Raw genomic sequence first — 19,682 nt, 5'->3', positions numbered from 1 at the left:
GAGGTTATGTTTTCGTGGCATTTGTCACTTTGTTTGTCCTTCAACAGGGTAATGCTGAAACTGTGATGCGGATTCTCACCAAACTTGCTGAATGAGAGTAGAATGAGCTGAGGAAAAATCCATTGAATTTTGGTGCAGATTAATCATAGCACCACCTGGTGGCATGTTATTTTAGGTTGATCACACGTGTCATTGACTGTGAAGCCTGTGAGTTTTTCCGCAAATGGCGTTACTATGGCATGGTGGACCATTTCAATATAGTGCCATAGAACAGGAAATGGTTGTGTGGTGGATGCGGTGACAGAGTTGAGCTATATTCCTTGCTGCTGCTACAGAGCTGCAGTACCACTCAGCCCCATACCTCTCTGTGCATGTGTTTGCATCCCCTGTTATCTCCATTTGTTTCCTCAGAATAGATTCCAATCCTGTACAGTAATATTCCTCTCAAGCAAGGCTATTAAATTAACAGGCACCCAGATTTTATTTAACAAACCTGCTTTTTAATTATGCGAGGGAAGACTACTGAGGCGCATTCACTTTCTGGTGACATCAGTATAATCAGCATCAGTATTTTTATTTTCGGCTAAAAATAGTGGGAGGAAAAATGTTCCCGACACAGCAGACAAATGATCTTTTAAATGCCTCTTGCTCCGCTGATGTTATCATTCAAAAATTTAATGGAAATTCTCCATGCTGGTACATCTATCAAGTGTGTTTTTTGTGCTGGTGTGGGTGATCGCCATGTTACTTCCTGCGTGTGTGTGTGTGTGTGTGTGTGTGTGTGTGTGTGTGTGTGTGTGTGTGTGTGTGTGTGTGTGTGGTGCCCTGTGGTGCCAGTGTAACCATCCTGGCAGTCTGTTCTAGACACACACACACACACACACACACACACACACACACACACACACACACACACACACACACACACATATCAGAGCACGTCTAAGCTAATGACTCATCTCTCTCTGCCCCCCCCATCCCCTCTGTCTGTCTCTGTATTTCTGTCTCTGTCTCTGTACAGGGGACATCACTCAGAAGGGCTATGAGAAGAAAAGAGGCAAGCTGTTGGCGCCGTACATCCCACAGATACAAGGTAAGGCACAGAGGCCTGCAGACAATTAACTCTTCAGATCAGCTTTACAGTCTGCTGGTTAGCATAGCAGTTTGCATGCGTATGCAAATAGACAAAGAAAAAGAATGCTATTAATTCTAATTATAGTAGAAGATCTATTTAAATACTGCTTGACAATGTCTTTTTTTCCATTTCCATTACAACAGATGTCATTAAAGCTACAGAAAAGAGAGGCAAAACCTCACAAACAAATTCCAAACAAAGATTTATGATGTGGAGCAGTTGCCTTCAGATACTACCTTTTTAAATCGAGAAATAGATCATTTGTCGAGATTCAAGCATCAGATTTATGTGTGTCTCGATGGTCTTGATTTTCCAATTACGAATGTGGTCTTGACTCACTCAAATGGAATTTGCTATTTACTCATTCTGATTGAGCACATGTGGAATTAATTTTATTTTTAAAAATGATGTGTGTGACTCAAGTGTACATCTTGATAGTAGTCATCATCAGCCGAGCTTATCAGTCGCTCGCTGATTCTTTGTAAACAGTGGGATGCTGCTGCACGTGTCATCAGCTGCCACACTCATCAGACAGGTGCTAAAACTTCTTCCGTTTGTTGTAAGCCAATAAAATCATCTGCTGTGCAAGAGCATGGCTGTGATAGGCTCAATCTGGTGTGTGTCTACGAAGTGTGTTCTGCCCAGCAACCGGGTCTGGTGTCCTGGCTTGTTTTATAGACCTGTTTCCTCTGGGAGCTGGAGGAAGGCCGGGGTGTGACTGGGATGTCAGAGTGATATAATGGACCGGCATGTATTAACGTGCACATCCATGTTCACATGTTTAAATGTGCATGTGTCCTGAAATGTCCTCCAATCAATTCAACTTAATGTAATATTTGAAACAGAAATCACTTAGTAGAGTTTGCCATTGTGGCTATTGCTCAGCATTGCACTGTGTGTGTGTGTGTGTGTGTGTGTGTGTGTGTGTGTGTCTGTGTCTGTGTCTGTGTGTTATATTGCTGTCTGAGAGTTGCTGACAGCGTGGAGCTCACTGATCCCCACTAAGCTGCCACTGAAAAGGCGGACGGGGTGATGGCTGGCTGGGTGGCCAGCCACTTTGTCAGACAGGTGTTGGATACAGTTGGCTGAATGTAGCATAGTATAGATAAATGCTGTTTTCTAATGGATTTTTTTTCTCAAGGGCAGTCGGGCTATGTGGTTCATCAGGTCACAGGTCAGAATTTTCTGCATCATAATTAACCTCATATCTGCCCAGTCAGCTCAGGCTTTTGATTTTAGCACCCGTTGGTGGATTTGAGACCCTCTATTGTCATATGCCTTTTGGTTGGTCACTGGTCCATTGCAGGGCCATCAGGAGCAATTAGGGGTTCGGTATCTTGCTCAAGGATACTTAGACATGGTGGGGGGAAGTGAGGATCGAACCAGCACTTCATTTGCCAGACGGCCACTCTACCTCTGAGTCATGCTGCCTCCAATCTCCTTGTTACCTCATATTTATTTTATTTTAGCATCCAAGCAATCTTAGCAGATACACCCACATTCTGTGAGCCTGATGTCAGCATTGTTGTGTTTAGCTTTAAATGCTGTTTGCTATTCTACATCCTTGTAAGTATAGAACATGCAGTGTTTAGGTATCAGAACTTAGAAATGTGGCTCCAGTTAGCATATTTCTATCATGTTTCACCAGGATATTTTATTTTGTAGGTGGTGTTGCCTTCATCACTTCCTGTTACTTTGAATGCCACGTAATGTCCACTTAAAATATCTTGTGGAGGACGTGCATTTGTATAAATGTTTTTTTTTTCCCACATAGATTTACTATGTATGTTTGCATGCAGGGATATAAACATACTGCAACTTAAATGGGCAGCAGGTCTGCCTGGTTACCTTGAGTTGGACTGGAGTTGCATCGTGGTGTTTTCTTCATAGAGAACGAATTGGACAAAGACGATATGGATCATCGATGATGTGGTTTGAGAACCCCTCTATGTTGAACTGATAACCTCATTGGCCACAGCACAGAATAATGTCTACAGCACTCAGCAGAGGTGGTTTTGACCTGTCAAGAACTGCATCCCCCCTTTTTTGTTTTGTCACCAAAGTGAAAGTAGAGACGTTTAAGTGTTCCGATTTTACAACGGAACAGTCGATCAAGTGTTATAGAGATTAACAACAACAACAACAAAAATTACACACTATAAATGTAATACTCCAATGCTGTTCGTAGTAATGATTAAACTGACAATCATACACTTGAACAATTCTTTCAAAACTCTCAGAGATCTCTCAAAATTTGCAGAAGAGCATTTTCTACAGAGGAAATTACATTATTGACAACTCCTCCTGTGACATGTTGGCCATTTATTCAACCACTGCCAGCACACTGTCCAGCCATGGACTAAGCTGACAAAGTCTTGATGGTCAGGAAACCCTGCTTTTAAGGAAGGTTTCTTCTTCTTGTCTCATCTTATCTTGTTCAAATGATCATTATTAAGAAGCCCCAGCTCCAACTTCAGTGTGTCCCTGTCAACTAAGTAAAAACTATGAAAACATCCCAAACTTTGGTGTCATTTTATCCCCTGTGCCACAATTTGGAACTGTGCAAACGCACACCATGGTGATTTTTTTTTTTTTTAACGCTCTCTGTGCTCGACGTTTCCCCAGACGTCGCTCTGTAACTGATGTTTACACTTTTGCCTTACTGCAACAACTCTCCTCCTGTGAGATGTCAAAGCTGACTTGTCTTCAGATGCAGATCTATCTCTGGAGGGATCATTTACATAATGTTGTCAGACACAATATATGAAAATAAACTAAGCCTGTCAGTCGCAAAGACAAGGTCTGTTTACTTCATTGTGGTCAAATGCCCTGCTGCACCAGTTTCACAGTTGCCTGTAATCATGTCCTTGTCTCATAATCATCGTCCCCAGTAATCGGTTAGACGTCAAAACATGGGCCCCGGTTTAATAATACCAGAATTATCCTTTAATCACCTCCTTTCTGTGACAATTGTGTAATTTGCATTTACTTTCCTTGAAAAGCTGGAAAGCAGCTGGAAATCTGCGAGAGGCAGGATTAATTGAAGTGAATACTTTTCTTCTGAATTAGAATAAAGCAGCCTAAAAAGGGATTAACATTAAGCTTGTGGATACTTGATCTGGTCGAGCAATGTTCTGCTGCAGTGCTCTTTGTCCAACACCCTCTGCAAAGAGTTTATTATTGATAGTATTCCTGAAACATTTGAGGAAGATACCCTGACTGTGTTCCCTCTGTTCTGGCCTTGTCTCTTTCTCCCTATGCAGGTGTAGATCCATCTCTTCAGATTGACAATCGGATCCAGGCCTCGTCCCAGGCTGTTCTTCCAGGTTCTAAACACAACAAGTCTCGTGCTGCCAACACCAGGGATGAACGCTTCAGATCTGGTAATCAAGTGGACATTCAGTCTGAGGGTTTTAAATACCTGGTGCCCCCCCCCCTTTTTTTTAAATGCTGTAGCTTAAGTGTATTATTATGTTTCTTTAGATCTGCACACAGAAGCCGTCCAAGCAGCTCTGGCAAAGTACAAAGAGAGGAAGATGCCCATGCCCTCCAAGAGACGATCTGTGCTAGTTCAGTCTTCTGTTGAGGCATGTACCCCACCAGGTGAGACCTCTGATCCTGTAAATGATCCTGTGATCAAGTACACATTCTGTACATCTGGACATATTATAGGCTGTGTGTTCCCATCAGCACTGGCGTGTAGGATGCTGACACCGTTTTATCCCCTCACTGTGTTCCAAGATGATGTTGCCAAACATTTGCAAATGGAAAGAAATATGCAGTTTGATGAATGTGTCTATTCTCTGTGACTATAAAGGAGTCCGTTCTCACCAGCGTGTTCCCAGGCTGACCTTCCCACATGTGTTGCATAATGGATACATAATCAGATTTTTAACATAGTCTCGAAATGCCGACCTTTCACCTGGTTTTATAACAGTTTGTATTGTGTGGGCTGCTTTAGTAGAATTAGCTGCAGTTTACAACATTCTGCAGCTTGTTTTTTTTTTGGGGGGGGGGTATCAAGGCTCCCAAAGCCCCTTTTGTTGTTGGTTTTTCCACAGTCCTACAGCAAAAAAAGTAGTCAGGAAGATACCTCTGTAAGATTTGATGACATACAAGTGAGGCAGTGGCTTTGTCATCTGAGGGTTAGAGTTAATTAGTAGGGGGTCTGAGAGTCCCGTGTCCTTGCTGAAGAGGCACAACACAGTCATGGAGTGAATAAACGGATTAAGAGCTCAGACACTGAGGTTTTAATAGGAAAAGGAGGGGGTCTTCTCATGTTTTTTTGGGTTACTGTAAGTGATCTACTGGGACAGTACATAGGTATCACTGACAAATATATAGTGAATATGTGTGATACTTTAAGGCTATTTTACTGCAAGTGTTGCAACACAGTTGTGTTCCTTTTTTCAACTTTGAGATAATTAAGTGAAGAAGTTACATTTAGACCTTTTTGGAGTTTTTAGCCGATGATGCAGCAAGCATGATCAACTTTCTTTGTTTTCCTTCACAGCCTTATATTTTGCTCATTTATAGTGGCTACAGTGCTGATGTCCAGCCATACTACATGCCTGACTATTCCTTGTCAGATTCTTAAGAAGCAGCAGTAATGTGAAAGAAAATGGAATTTCTGTACATTCAGACTTGTCATTCAAGGCAGTATAGCATGAAAAGCCTTCTTCAAACAGGGTAAACATAGCCATTGATTGCACACACACTCCAAGTTAGTGGAGCAAACGGATTTAAGGCATGCAAAAAGTACGCTCATGAATCCTTGGCATTAAATTCCTTGTTTGTTTTCTGATATTCATTGACTCCTTTCTATAAATTAAACATAAAAGGCCAATTATCGTACATAGAGGACAGATTAATCGGATCGAACCATTCATGCGTGAAGGATTCAGTACTATCATTGCCATGATTTCTTCAGATACCAACATTTGTGATGATTTTGCTTTAAGACATTTTCTCTTTGTATAGAAAAAGTGAGTGGACGTTTGTCCTAAAGTGCTGAGGCTTTACTCATAAATTACCGTACTCTTTGTTTGCTTGAACTCTGAAATTCACTGGAACAAAAGAACAATGGTCTCTTCTTAGGTTTTGTCACTTTTATATCCTGCCCTCCCTCTAAATCTTCAATCACTCCCTGTCTCGTCGTCACTATCCGTCCTCGTTTTTGTCTCGCAGTATTGTATATTGTTCTTGTTCAGTTTCTTTACTCCTCTCTATTTTTGATTTGCATTGGTTCTCTGACCCTCTCTCTCTGGTTGAATTTGTCATGGTTACTGAGATATTGGAGACAGGCAGAGAATAACAATCAGAATCATAAATGTGAAATAACCTCCATGAGACTGCTGGTTGTCAAACTTTAGCTTGTTGTAGTTAAACCTCCAGCCTGTCTCCAAGGCCATGAGAAAGCTTGAGTGAAGTGACCGTGATTTCACGAGGTGGCTTTTATTTGCAACAACATTCTGTGAGTGATACATGGGCAGATAAGTCAAATTATTTTCTGTTTGTAGAATTCATTTACTATTGTTACGCTTCCTTACTTAAGGTCTGCCCAGAAACTTTCATATAGTAGTTCTGAGATGCACTTCATTCTGGTGCTCCTGGGCCAGCACTGCTTATTCCTATGATAATATTGAACATCCGTTATAGTGTGGCCTTTATTGATGATTGTGATGGCTGTAACCAGAGCTTTTCTAAACCCCGATGCCAAAGTCCTTTTAGCTCATTCATTGCACTCAGTGTGCAGAATGCAAATCTCAGGCTGGCCTGATCTTGTCTAACATCAATGATCCTGTTCAACATTTCCGGGAGCTTTGCAGATGAAGTGTGGTGGTTTATTTAGGACGATCTTTACCTGGTTTTGAAGTTTTAGCTATTGATGCTGTGACCAAATGCTCACAGTTGCGTCAAGGAAGTGACAGTAAAATCATCAGTGGCTTGTTTTTAGGCTTAGCCACAGTAGCTTGAGCATTCACTACAGCAGGTACAGTTTTCATGCACACCGCTGTCATGTATTGGTGATACTGTATACATCTTGGCGTCAAGCAGATATTTTACTATTTGATAGGTTCTATGTAAATGCACAGCAGTGCTGAAAGCATATGCAATGTTGTCATTACTTTGTCTTTAGATAATGATAGTGATTCTGTACAGATTTTGCTCTTATCATAATGTAGCTTTCGTTCTTTTTTCAGTGTATAGAAGGACGCCAGCTCCAACTCTTGTTTTCCCACAGCACCTAATTTATTCTCACTCTTCTCCCTCTCTATAAAAATGAAACTCTCTGGTCTGTCTAGTTCTATTATAGTAGCAGTGAGTTGTATTTTTGCCTGCGTGCCTCTTTGTTAGTGTGTCTAATCCTGAAGGCAGTCAAATATCAAAGACATATTCAACCAGTGAAGCTACATAACACATTCAAAACAAGCCTCTCTCAGCCAAACAGTTTCCATCTCCATGGACTCATCAAACCATCCCACCAGCTTATATGTACTTGTACCAGTATATATAAGTATAACAATGTGTCATCAGCATATCATCTTATCCTATTAGTTGAGCCGTGATCTACCCATTCTTTTCGTACCCGGTGACACCACACACAGCCCCATGTTGTTGTCCACTATTATGACGCTACCCTATTTTGACCTGTCAAACACAGACACCTCCTCAGCGTCGGAAGACGAGGGCTCGCTGCGCCGACAGGGACGTCTGGCCACCTCCACGCCCTACCAGGGCCACGGCCACCCAGCCGTTGAGCACTGGTTTAACCGTGTCATCCAGGGTTCGTCCACCTCATCCTCCGCGTCATCCACCTCATCCCACCCAGGAGGGAGATCTATCACCACCACCAACAGCACTGCCCACGCAGCCCTCAACGCCAACACCACAGCTACTGCGCTGGCCGACCTCATGGCACACACCCACCTAGGTCAGTGTTGACACACACTCAGTATCACAAACCATCACAGATGCTTGGCCCATCAATATTTTCTTTTTATTGATGCTGCACTTCAGTTCGGGCCGCGGGTGAATAATGATTGTAAGCTTTTCGACATTTTTAGCAGGCCTGGTGCGGCTATGAGTTGTATTTGAACATTTGATAAGGAACCCCCATGTAGAACCTCCTCCAGCTTTGAATCACTTCATCTAAGTATATAAAAACATCACTTAAAGAGTCTGGACACTGATTTCCCTCATCATTTTCTATTGTCGTGCATTTGCTGATTTCAGGAGACATTTGGAGCATGCTATTGTTGTCAGCCAATGCAAGTCTTTGTCATTTAAACCTGTATTATGTCACTTAGACAGTTTTTCAAAGAGCTCAATTCCAGATGCACACTGCTACACCTGAGACCTTATCTCCCTCCAGATACACTGAAGCATTTAATGAGGCATGAGAAAGACAAGTGACACAGTCTTAATTCGCATCCCTCTAATTAGTCGTCTTTGTCTGGCATCTCACTGTCATCCCATCATGTGTAGGGGTCCATTTCACTGTCAAAAGCTTTCCACATCTCCATGCAAGAGTCACAGGTTTAATTCAGCCAATGTATCCCCCACCTGCCTCTCAGCAGCAGCAGCAGCAGCAGCAGCAGCAAAGCGAGATCTTGCTTGTTGTGTTTCATGTGTTTGTGTTGCTGGCTTTCCTATTAGAATGGAGGTGTCTGATTGTTGCTTTTTTTTTTTTGCCCAGGCTCATTTCCACTCAAGGTTGCGGTCATAAACTAGCAGCAATGACTGGTGCTGAAAGGAGCTTTAAATAAATCTCCTGTATAACCCTGTTCCTTTACCCCTTGGACTCCTCCCCTCAGACTCATACAACATCATACGTGGTCAACATTTTTATGTAGTGGGGACAATGATGTCACAGAAACTTCAGAAAGACACTTTAAAGTCACAGAGTTGCTGTGTAAACGATTGATAAGTTGTTAGGTGCTTGGAAGAGGAACCTTAGTGGTCTCTTATGTTGCCTACTGACACGGTGGTCGCCAGGTTGATTCCTCACGCAAGGTGTTACCTCTAGCATGGCTGGGCGTCTCTACAGTCACAATTGACCATGTCGTTGAATGGTAAGCTGCGTGGTTCCTGTGCTGTGCCTCCCATGGTCTGTTGGGGTCTTGCTTTGGGAGGAGGTGAACTGGGGGAATAACACGATCCCTTCATGTGCTAGGTACCCCTGGTGTAACCCCACATGTAACAGAGGAAGCAGGTTTTAATCTCACCCTCTCTCTCTTTTGGTAGAAAGAGGAGCAAAACCGAGGCAAAAAAAGAACATTCAATCCCAGAATGCAGCTTCGGCCGTAGCGTATTAGCTGTACTAAGTTTACATTTGAAATAACACTCACCCCTGATACAGCTGTGGTTTATTCCATATATGTTTGATTTACCTTCAATAGCTCTTACCTATTTTGAAATATTTAGCCCATGTAGCATTGCCTGATGTTTTAGTTTCTGTGTGTGAAAGCAATCATGGTATTCTCCTCTCCTCTCTTTATATGTGTAACTTCACTCCGAGGTGAGCACTCAAAGAGAGAACACGAGGCTGTCATAAATGTCCTCGGATCTGCCCGATAATCATATTTCAGAGGCATCTTGTTCTGTGTTGATACATTACTCTCTGAGGGGAATGTATCTGCTGAATATAAGCTATCATTCATCTTCAGACGAGGTAGCCAAAATAAATATGGAGTCACTGTTAAGATCCAATATAAAAATATAATTATAAAATGTTTTTCAATCCATCCTTAATTTACCACATCAATTTGTTTGCTTACTTAAAATAATACGTCACACAAGAAGTATTCTTTGCCTCTCTAGTGCTCACAAATAGATGCCTTTAACTAACAACGATACTTTTGAACGCTGTGTCAATTCTTTCCGACTAAAGAATGCAGAAAGAGCTCCCCACATATATTTGGTTTCCAGCTTATGTTGCCACGAACTACAAACAGCGGCATAACTGCCAAAAAAATGTCTGTTTACAAACTCTTGAGTTCTTCACATCTGGATACATAAAGCAGGATAAAGAAGTGGATTGTTCAGAATTGTGTGAAGTAACATTTTTGGCCAGTATTACTGTTGTTTGTAATGTAGTTGGTGGCAATTAACTTCAAGCTAAATGTGGTTGGACGTGGTTGGCTCTTTCTGACTTCAGAAGTCGCAGCAGTAGAAAAAAAAACTTAAGTTATATGAGAGTACTTCAAAGGCAAATACACTTTTTGGGTGAGGTAACACTGAAATAAATAGAGTTGTAATTTTGTAGCAGTAGCCCTTTTGTAGGTATTGCGTTTGACCTTTTAACCCCCGACACCCCACCCACCACAGATAACCACACAGCTCCCCCTGACGTGACGGGGCTTTCAGAGCGCTCCTCACTTCATGCGGAGCAGCCCCCGGTTGCCTCGGGGCGAGGCGTCTCTCGTGGCTACAACCATCAACCCAGCGTCATGGAGACCGCAGATGGTGAGTTTCCTGCACACGTAGATCTGTACACACAGAAACACCGTCATTCCCAGTGTTCCTCTCTCCCCTGCTGCCTATCCCTCTGCCTTCTCCTTAGTCAGTCTGCCTATCAGACAGGCACAAGCTGCCGACTGACCCTCTTGTGTTGCCATGGTAACACTGAACCTCTCCTCTGCCCATAGAAAGACTCCCAAACCACCATGTCTCTAGTTTAATATTTGTATGCTAATAGAGTATATAAATAGTCAAAATGAATAGAAATGCAGATAGTAATGCTCTTGAAAAGTAACAGAAACACCTCAGCCATCGGTCGAGAGCAAAATTATTGTCAGTTCCTCTTGACTTGTTTTTTTTTAAATAAACATCCTCCAAACACCAATCCTCCATTCAGAAGTGCAGTCTTGTCTGACCCCACCACTGCCGTCACAGACACTGATAATTGGTCCACAAGGACAGTGTCAAAAAAGAGTTTAATTACCAGAGATATCAACAATATGTTAACTGGCTGAAGGTAAATGTTTGAGGTGCCACTTTAAATCACTGTACCCGGCAGTTTTGTTAGAAAAGTAGTTCAAACTATGAATGTAATTCTAAAATTGTAATGTCTCATAATATTGTTTGTGGTTTTTTTTTCCTCAATAAATGCAATAAACTCACAACCTGAGTTATAATAATGGAGGCAAAGCACGTTTAATGACTTCAGTAGTGCAATCCTAATCTACCCCTCCACTACCGTTCAGCGACCTTAGTCCTATCTCCAATGTGTTAATAATCTAGCACTCTCAAAACTCTGCTCCCCTCACTTTACTGCCATCCTTCCTCTTTCAAGGAGAATGTAAGAATTATCTGTTTCACTGCTTAATAAATGCTAAGGCAGCCCACGCAGCTGACACATTAAAGAGGAAGGACTTTTTAAGATGTGTCAGTGCTAAAAATAACCGTAAACAACAAACAAATCATAAACCCACTCTGGCTTAACGTCTGGTTGTCGGTAGATTATTCTACCACACATCAGCTCACAACCACGTTCAGAAGAAATTCAATTGACTTAAATTCCTTCCCTTCCTTAAGCCTAACAATAGCTTGCTGGATCCGAACTCTAACCTTACAATCACCTTACACCTCTTCACCCTAAAATTTAACAACTTACATTAAGGAATGTTTGCATCTCTGCAACCGATTTATGTCCCCACAAAAGAAATAGCTGTATACACACAGAGGATTGTGTTCATTGACATACTGATGTGTCTCTCCTCCAGGCTGTGAGTGGAAAGGTGAAGGATCCCTCAGTTTAATGGATGGTATTTATAACTGTTCCTTCAACTCTATATTTGTGCAGCCTGCCGCCTGTGCATTTGTGTCTCTGCCTTCGTCTCCACTGCCGCGTCTAGCAAATTGTATATTCCTAAATTGTATTCAAAGATAGGATCCCTATGTGTGACTCTGTGTGTGTGCGTGTGTGTATGCATTTGTGTAGCTGATTATCTTGCAAATAGCATCTTGAAGCAATATCTAACCTTCACGTTCCCTGAATTGAACATGTTGAAGTGTGAAGAGGCTTCTCTGTGACATGTGTCACTGTTCGTTTGAGGCTGTGAATAATCAGCATGGTGTCATACTGTTTTTTGCTTCTTCTTTTTAAAATATTGACAGATTCTTGCATGGAGAGATGCTACAAAGTCCCTTGGGTGTAGTAAGATGATGATGCTGTGTGTTTGTGATAAAGAGTGCACCCCGTGGGGCCTAAATAACGATGGTTGATGCAAAGTTTAGGAACATTGGTTAAGCACTGTTATACTCAAAGGTTAGTCTTCGCTCATAAAGATTGAGCTTTTGTTGCTAAAAGTGAATGAAAATTGTAGTTTCAAAAAAACCTTTCACTGCATAACCAAGTCAAAATGTTTAGGATGAAAGGTTTAGCGCCTGTAAATACTCAGCTACCAGTAGCATGTACATCATAGGATGCTCCAGTTGCAGTCTTCACCCATGTGTGGTGAAACCTCCATCAATTAAAAACACTGGTTTATTAGGACGTTAATCATCTGGCCAGCTGCTCTACTGCTCTCTCCTATACGAGCATCTTTTCCAGTGAGGCATGTCCTTGACTTCTTCTAAGGGTAGTGGGTTTGTTAGCTAAGCAACTACCTGGTGTTCAGATATCCCCTTACTTTGACAGGCGAGGATCTCAAATCTCTGACACTGCAAGACAAGTAAATGGAGTGTGTTAATACAGCACCTTTCTACCTCAGCGGCAATTATCAGGAGCAATTAGGTTCACTATCATGCTCAAGGACACCGACATGGTTTCCAGGCTAAGTGAGGATTAAGCCAGCAAGCCTTTGGTTACCACACAGCAGCTCTGTCTCCTATCTAACGTAATTTATGGGAATGATTAAGCCACGTGTGTTGGTTCCAGTCATCAGACTCTTGATCTGCTCTGATGTTATTGATCATGGCTCATGAGTAGATGGGGTTCAGGACCCTCAGATGTTGTCATCTGTGTCAGGGGCTTTCTAATTGGCCCATCAGGTGTTGCGCGACCCCTGCACATGCACCTCTACACGAGGAGACGGCGGCTGCTTGAGCCTGACTTATTATAGAAAGACACATCAGGCGAGCTGCGTGCAGCTGTGGCCTTCGTCTCTTGTGGCTGTCTGGAATGTCTGACACAGCTCATACTCCCTCACCCTCAAACCCCCCCATCCCCCCACCCCCACTTCCAAACTAAGTATGAATTCATATGGAGGAAATGTAGTGTTATTCTTATTTTAGACATCTGGCTTAACATCAGCTCTCCTCTCTCGCTCTAATGCTCTCGCTGTTGTTCCCTCTGTTTTTCCTGTCCTGGTCCGTTGTATTCTTTTGTCATGACAAAAATCCTATGATATCGCCTTCTGACTATATTCTTTTGATCAGAAAAGTGAATCAAATAGAGTTTATTACCTAATTCAACATATGTGTCAGTTGACATACATAATTCTTCTTGAGTGGAGTGTAGGTGTTTTTTATTCTAGCCCTCTTACAAACATGAATAGTGAGCAGAGCACATGTGCAGCGAGCATACATACGAGACACCTCGTGAATCACTTGCTGGTGAGGCGACGTCTTTGTTGCTAGGCAGCAGGCGGCTCCTGGTTTTCTGATTTATTTAGTCTATAAGGTTTATCGGTGTATTTGCCAACTGAGAGGCTAACCTTTGACCTCCAGTTGACTCGGGAGGTCTGCTGTTTTGTTGTCTTGCCACAGAGTGAATGACAGCTGGTTGTCCTCTTGAAGACTGTACTGACATTTTCTCTTTTCTTGTCTCATCCCTGTTCCCTTCACTCCTCCCTTCTCTTTACTTCATTCATTTCTCAATCAATCCATCTGCATCTCTACACGCCTCCACCCTCTTCATTCATCCATTACATTCACTCTCTGTCTGGATTTCTTTCCATATCTTTGTCTTGTCATGTTTATTTCCCACCCTTTTTTCCCTCTTTTTATCCCCTCCGATCTTATGGTCCAGGTGTTCCAGTCAACAGTCGCGTCTCTTCCAAAATCCAGCAGCTGCTCAACACGCTGAAAAGACCAAAAAGGCCGCCATTGCGGGAGTTCTTCGTTGACGACTTTGAGGAGCTTTTGGATGGTAAGCTTGCTTGACATTAATTTAATTTAAGTTTTTTTTCTTGTTATAAATAAATCATGAAAAAGAATCCCTTCTCACAAACACTGCTCCTTTATGAATATGAAAGGCAGAGAAGCTTTATTTTTTATATTTCTGCAGCTTTTAGTGGAATTTTCAAGCTTCGGAGTTCTGGTTATTTATGAAATTCTTGCTACACTGTTAAATTGGCCCACTGAAACTCGCCACGCCTCACAAATAAACAGTCGAGCTATACTTTTAGATCGCTGATTGTTTTTTTATCTTTGTGGAGCCGAGACCACCAGGTGTATGAAGGGAGTGGTTAAAGGGAACTGGAAACACACACACACACACACACACACACACACACACACACACACACAAACACACACACACACACACAGAGTGGACCAACCCTTTCTAACCATTTCCTCCATTCCAACCAGCCCATGGTGGGGTTCTGGGTGGTACGCTGTCAGGCTAAATAAACACTGTGCAAATGAAAAAAGCAGCAGGAATAGTAACACATCAGCAGGTTATTGTAAAGCCGTCCTGACTTTGGCAAAGCATATGTGACATGGCAAGCTTCTCATGGCTGTGTGGTGTGAGCAGAAAAACCCAGTGGTGAAATGGGAGCAGGTGGAACACTGTCTGCTCCTGTTTGAGGTGTTTCATTTGGCGGGAACTTGTGTTACCACCTCTGTTAAACCATTCAGAGTTCCACTTATTTTCTGGTCGAAGAGGGAGGGCTGTGCAAAGAGGAGAAAAGAGATGGATGTCAAATCAAAGTGTGACTAAGGTGGATGAAGGAAAGAGGGAAGCCTGTGCCTTTTAATGAGCGGTAGCTGGGAGTTTCTCAGGGACAGGTATCTTAGGCAACTAAGACTTCGAAGTACAGAATACGACTTACCTTTAATCCTCTAACTTCTCCTTCATCACCACCATCTCATTCTCCTGCGATCCCCTCTCCCTTTTATTTCTGATCCTCCCGCTAAGAGACTGTATAATAAATATAGCATGGCCATGTAAATCACTCAGGCAAAAGACGCACTGAGGTTTGGGATGGTGTAAGCATACCAGGAGCCATTAGGGGTGTTGCAGTTGCTCACCCGCTCACTTGTGTATTGTATCAGTGCAAGCAGTGCAAGATTTCCTGGGGGTTTTCTCTAATATTCTCTAGTGTCCTTGGATATTTTATCTGTATTGATCTGGAGGATGTTTACCATCACAGTCAGACAGCTTGATGAGAATAATCACAAAATTTGCAACAGGGTACGGCCATATCATATCTTATCACTTATCAGGTAAATTTGAAGCATGTCAGACATCATGTGCAGTTTAATGTGCTTCTTATTAAAGAAAGATTAAAAAGAAGACTAAAAGGAGGAGAAAATACATTCGGAATACATAGACAGCAAGTCAGATCTCTCGATGCAGCACCAAATCCCAACAAACTTCAGCTCCTAACACTTTACAAATAAGGCCTAGAATCACACTCTTTGAATTAATGTGGTTATAATGAATAGAATAAAACCCAGTTATTCCCCGTGAGTAAGCACTTTTATGAAATATGCGATGGCAACTTGCCTTTTGACGGGCAGAAACGTTGAGAACTTGATGTGGGCGGCCATCTGCCTTTACAGGTTTGGGTGAAGAGAGCGAGTATTCACTTGACATCCATCGCTTCTGTTTTGTCCATTTGTGTGTCCAGTTTCTGTTTTTTGTATCTCTTCCTCCTCATCTATATTCTACACAGTATATTATGTGTGAATTTTTGTTATGTAATATTTTGAATGTTTAGTTATTTATTATGTTCTATATTTTTTTCTTGTCTTGATTTGATGATGTCAGTATTGGTGTTTGCATTTTCACTGGAATTTTCATATCCGATGATGGTCAGAAATGTGTTCTGTGTCTGTGTTTTCACTTTTCTCAAAACTGGTGGGACTTGTGTCCAAAAATATTTATTTTCAAAAAGTTTTATGGGGCTAATACATCCATCCATATCTTATCATATATTATCTGGTAAGGGTTGCAGGGGGGGGCTTGAGCCTATCCCAGCTGACATTGGGTGAGAGGCGGGGTTCACTCTAGATGGTTCGCCAATCCGTCGCAGGGCCATCAGGAGCAATTAGAGGCTCACTATCTTGCTCAAGGACACTTCAGCATGGTTACTGGGGGAAGTGAGGATAGAGCCAGCGACCATTCGGTTACTAGACGACCACTCTACCTCTGAGCCATGCTGCCCCTGATGCTAATATAAAGAAATTTAAGAAAAAAAAAATAAATATGTAGTATAGATTTGATTTTAAATCAAGACCCAACCTTTAGTTTGCAGTTATCAGCAGAAATTGAAAAGTGTGGCACTGTCATAAATCCTGATTTGCATTTGCATACCCTGCTGTTTACATATTGGCCAAATGCCCTCACCCTCCAGTAGAAATGTGATCCAGTAGCTAGTCCAGGTTCTGCCTCACACACCCCTCCCCCTGAATCAACCTCAGACTGACAGTCCTGTTTTCTCATTCAGTCCAGCAGCCAGATCCCAACCAGCCAAGGCCAGAAGGTCAGCCCATGAGTCCCCTTGAGGGAGAGTCTCTGGGGGTGGTCACCAACTGGCCTCCCTCCTTGCCAGCAGCTTTACAACGATGGGGCACCACCCAGCCCAAGAGCCCCTGTCTGACAGCACTAGATAATGCCGGCAAGCCTGTCTACACCCTCACCTATGGTAGGTAGCAGCCAGCCCGTGATTCACCAAACATTATCATTCATACTTTGTGGTTTTTTCCCAACAAATTCTGGCCTGTCTGTCTCCTGTAGTCTATAATTCACCATCACCTCAAGTGCGTTGGTTTTTTTTTTTTTTTTGGGTGTGTGTTTTGTTTGTTGATCACTATGAAATATCTGTGTGAATATATGTTATATGTGTGTTCACCACTGTAGGTAAACTATGGACCCGCAGTCAGAAATTGGCCTACACTCTTCTTAACAAGCTGAGCACCAGAAATGAGCCTTTGCTTATGCCTGGAGATAGAGTAAGTCATGAAACAGCTGTGTTCACTAGCAGTCAGTTCTCTGTTACATTCCTTGTTTCATTTGAAGATATTTGATAGATTCTCTTGTAAGCCAAATCCAGTTTAATCAAAACGTGTATTAGATATAAACAACAGCACAATAAAGCCAAGATTAGAGCCATAGCACCAAGGCTATGTCTCTGAAGTTAAGAGTTTTAAAAACGAATCGGGTGAAGCAGTCAACCTACTTTTAAATCTTAATGTTTGTGATTGCTCCTTTACTAAAGGCTTATTTTTAGTGCCTTATCCTCAGTGTATTTTTGTTTGGTTATTTTTTTTGCAAATACAATATCATTACCATTGCACTGTCTCAACTGAGACTCGAGTGTCCATCACCATGACCACGTTGTCTTTGATACATGTGTAGGTTGCGCTTGTTTTCCCCAACAACGATCCAGTCATGTTCATGGTGGCCTTCTACGGCTGTCTCCTGGCAGAGCTGGTGCCAGTGCCCATTGAAGTGCCGCTAACCAAAAAGGTAAATCTCCAGGTTTTGAGTGACAGTACTTCATCACGAGTGAGGAGTAGGAGTGACCTCTACTGGACATTTAACCCATAAAAGTCTGTTGAACTCACTCTATTATCAATGAATGTCCAGTTTATGGTCATCAACTAGTTTAGAATTTGTTGCATGAATTCAGCTACAGTGACTTTATCACTTACATGCTGTAATTCCCTGAGCATTAAATCCCAGCACATCCATCAGCTTAAACTGAGCCAAATTCACCCACATAAATTACACAAGCAGAATTTTAATGCCTGTTCTTGATTGCCCTTTAAAAGCATGCTGTTAGAGGACGCTGGGATGTAATTGATGAGATTTGAGTGAAGCGAAATGACGTGTGTTTCCTGTCGAAGTACTAGTTCACAGGCAAACTGTTCTTTGGACTGACGCGCCAACTTTCTTTTCTATGGTTTCTTTTCTGACAGTTTTCTTTCCTCTCCTTCCAGTTTTCTTTTTCCTTCCACCTTGTATCCCCTATTCTTTATTTTATTTTCTGCACAACATGTTTTGCTCAGTCAATCTGTAAGCTGATTTGCACAGCCAATTAAACATGAGCGTGTCTGTGCACGCGCATGCATGCGTGTGCATGTGCATGTGAGAGAGAGAGAGAGAGAGAGATCTGGGGTTTTATTCCTATGATGATCAGGCATTGATGCTCAGCAGTAGACATTCTGATGGTGATTAGCCATCACTCTGCTCTCTTAACTGCTGCTGCTTTGATCTGTGCTACTCCGAGGCTTCTTCTGTCTGTTCCCTCAGTCCCACTGTGCATCTCTCCCTCAAAGCTTTTATGTTTGGAATTTTATGCTTCCTAATTGTTGATCATTGTGTGGTTGAAGTGTTTGTTTGCTTCTTCATCAACCCTTCAGGATGCAGGAAGTCAACAGATCGGCTTTCTGCTGGGCAGCTGTGGGGTCACGTTGGCTCTTACCACCGATGCTTGTCAGAAGGGTTTGCCCAAAGCACAAACAGGGGAGGTAGCCACTTTCAAAGGTGCAGACTCTATTTTATTATCGCTATGAGCGTCTACCTGTATAGTTTGATTCCTCCTGGACTGATTTCATGTCAGTGTCTCTGCAGGATGGCCACGATTGCTGTGGTTCGTGACAGATGGAAAGCATGTTGTGAAGCCTCCTAAAGATTGGCACCCTCCAATACGGGAAGCCAGTAATGACATCGCCTACATAGAGGTGAGAGCAGCTGGAAGGATGGAGTTGCTGGTGATGATGGTTGATAGTGTATTTCACCTTTGTTTTACACTGATCAGCCAAAACATTAATACTACTAACAGGTGTTTGAGTACAATACAACTGCCCTGAAATAAAACAACCCTCCTTCATGAGGATTTGTTCCGTTTTTGCTCCGGAGCTGCATACTGACACTAACTTATTCTGGGATCTTTTCCTGATATTTTGTCAACTTAATTTACATGAATGAGATGGACAAAATAAAGATGCACATGAGTAAAACCCGGTATAGTTCGACCATCTCCAAAATGACAGATAAAATAATTAACAATTCTTCTCATGATTGTGTGATTTTTACTGCAGGGATGTTGTATTACACTCATGTAGCCCTCCGTGGTTGTACGGTCTGTGCTGATTGGTGTATGTAGTGGTGTATATTTCACTAAATAGTTGTTAGGACCTCTTCTGTAGAAACAAACTCCTGATGCAGGTAGCGTGTTGCTATAGCATCAGTCATGTCAGAAGAGTAGAAGAGGAAAGAACCCCCCCCATTTATCCCCATGGAAAAGATGTTTTTTGCTCTTCTACCGACTGGCATCAGCTTGTGTGTGTGTGTGTGTGTGTGTGTGTGTGTCTGTGTGTGTCTGTGTGTGTCTGTGTGTGTCTGTGCCTGTATGTGTGTTTTCCA

General features: G+C 42.3%; 1 protein-coding gene across 7 annotated transcripts in view; it reads left to right on the top strand.

The window, feature by feature from the left end:
* The window catches only part of dip2a (DIP2 acetate--CoA ligase A), an 82,485-nt gene that overhangs the window by 47,090 nt on the left and 15,713 nt on the right, over positions 1-19,682 (top strand). For 4 of the 7 annotated variants that reach the window (XM_086219968.1, XM_086219970.1, XM_086219969.1 and 1 more), the window contains 12 exons: positions 1,022-1,093; positions 4,399-4,518; positions 4,619-4,738; positions 7,800-8,069; positions 10,466-10,603; positions 11,863-11,904; positions 14,112-14,231; positions 16,759-16,956; positions 17,172-17,263; positions 17,670-17,780; positions 18,677-18,800; positions 18,888-18,997. In XM_086219968.1, coding sequence (XP_086076094.1) covers positions 1,022-1,093; positions 4,399-4,518; positions 4,619-4,738; positions 7,800-8,069; positions 10,466-10,603; positions 11,863-11,904; positions 14,112-14,231; positions 16,759-16,956; positions 17,172-17,263; positions 17,670-17,780; positions 18,677-18,800; positions 18,888-18,997 — 1,517 coding nt within the window. The remainder of the gene's footprint in view (positions 1-1,021; positions 1,094-4,398; positions 4,519-4,618; positions 4,739-7,799; positions 8,070-10,465; positions 10,604-11,862; positions 11,905-14,111; positions 14,232-16,758; positions 16,957-17,171; positions 17,264-17,669; positions 17,781-18,676; positions 18,801-18,887; positions 18,998-19,682) is intronic. The other 3 variants (XM_086219974.1, XM_086219971.1, XM_086219972.1) reach the window with 2 other exon arrangements.

The sequence above is a fragment of the Aulostomus chinensis genome, chromosome 12 (assembly GCF_037954235.1).
Source record: "Aulostomus chinensis isolate RoL2024-O1b breed Wild chromosome 12, RoL_Achi_v1.0, whole genome shotgun sequence".
Taxonomy (NCBI): Eukaryota; Metazoa; Chordata; class Actinopteri; order Syngnathiformes; family Aulostomidae; genus Aulostomus; species Aulostomus chinensis.
The sequence above is the reverse complement of the archived record's forward strand: the minus strand, read 5'-3'. Positions and strand labels throughout refer to the sequence as shown.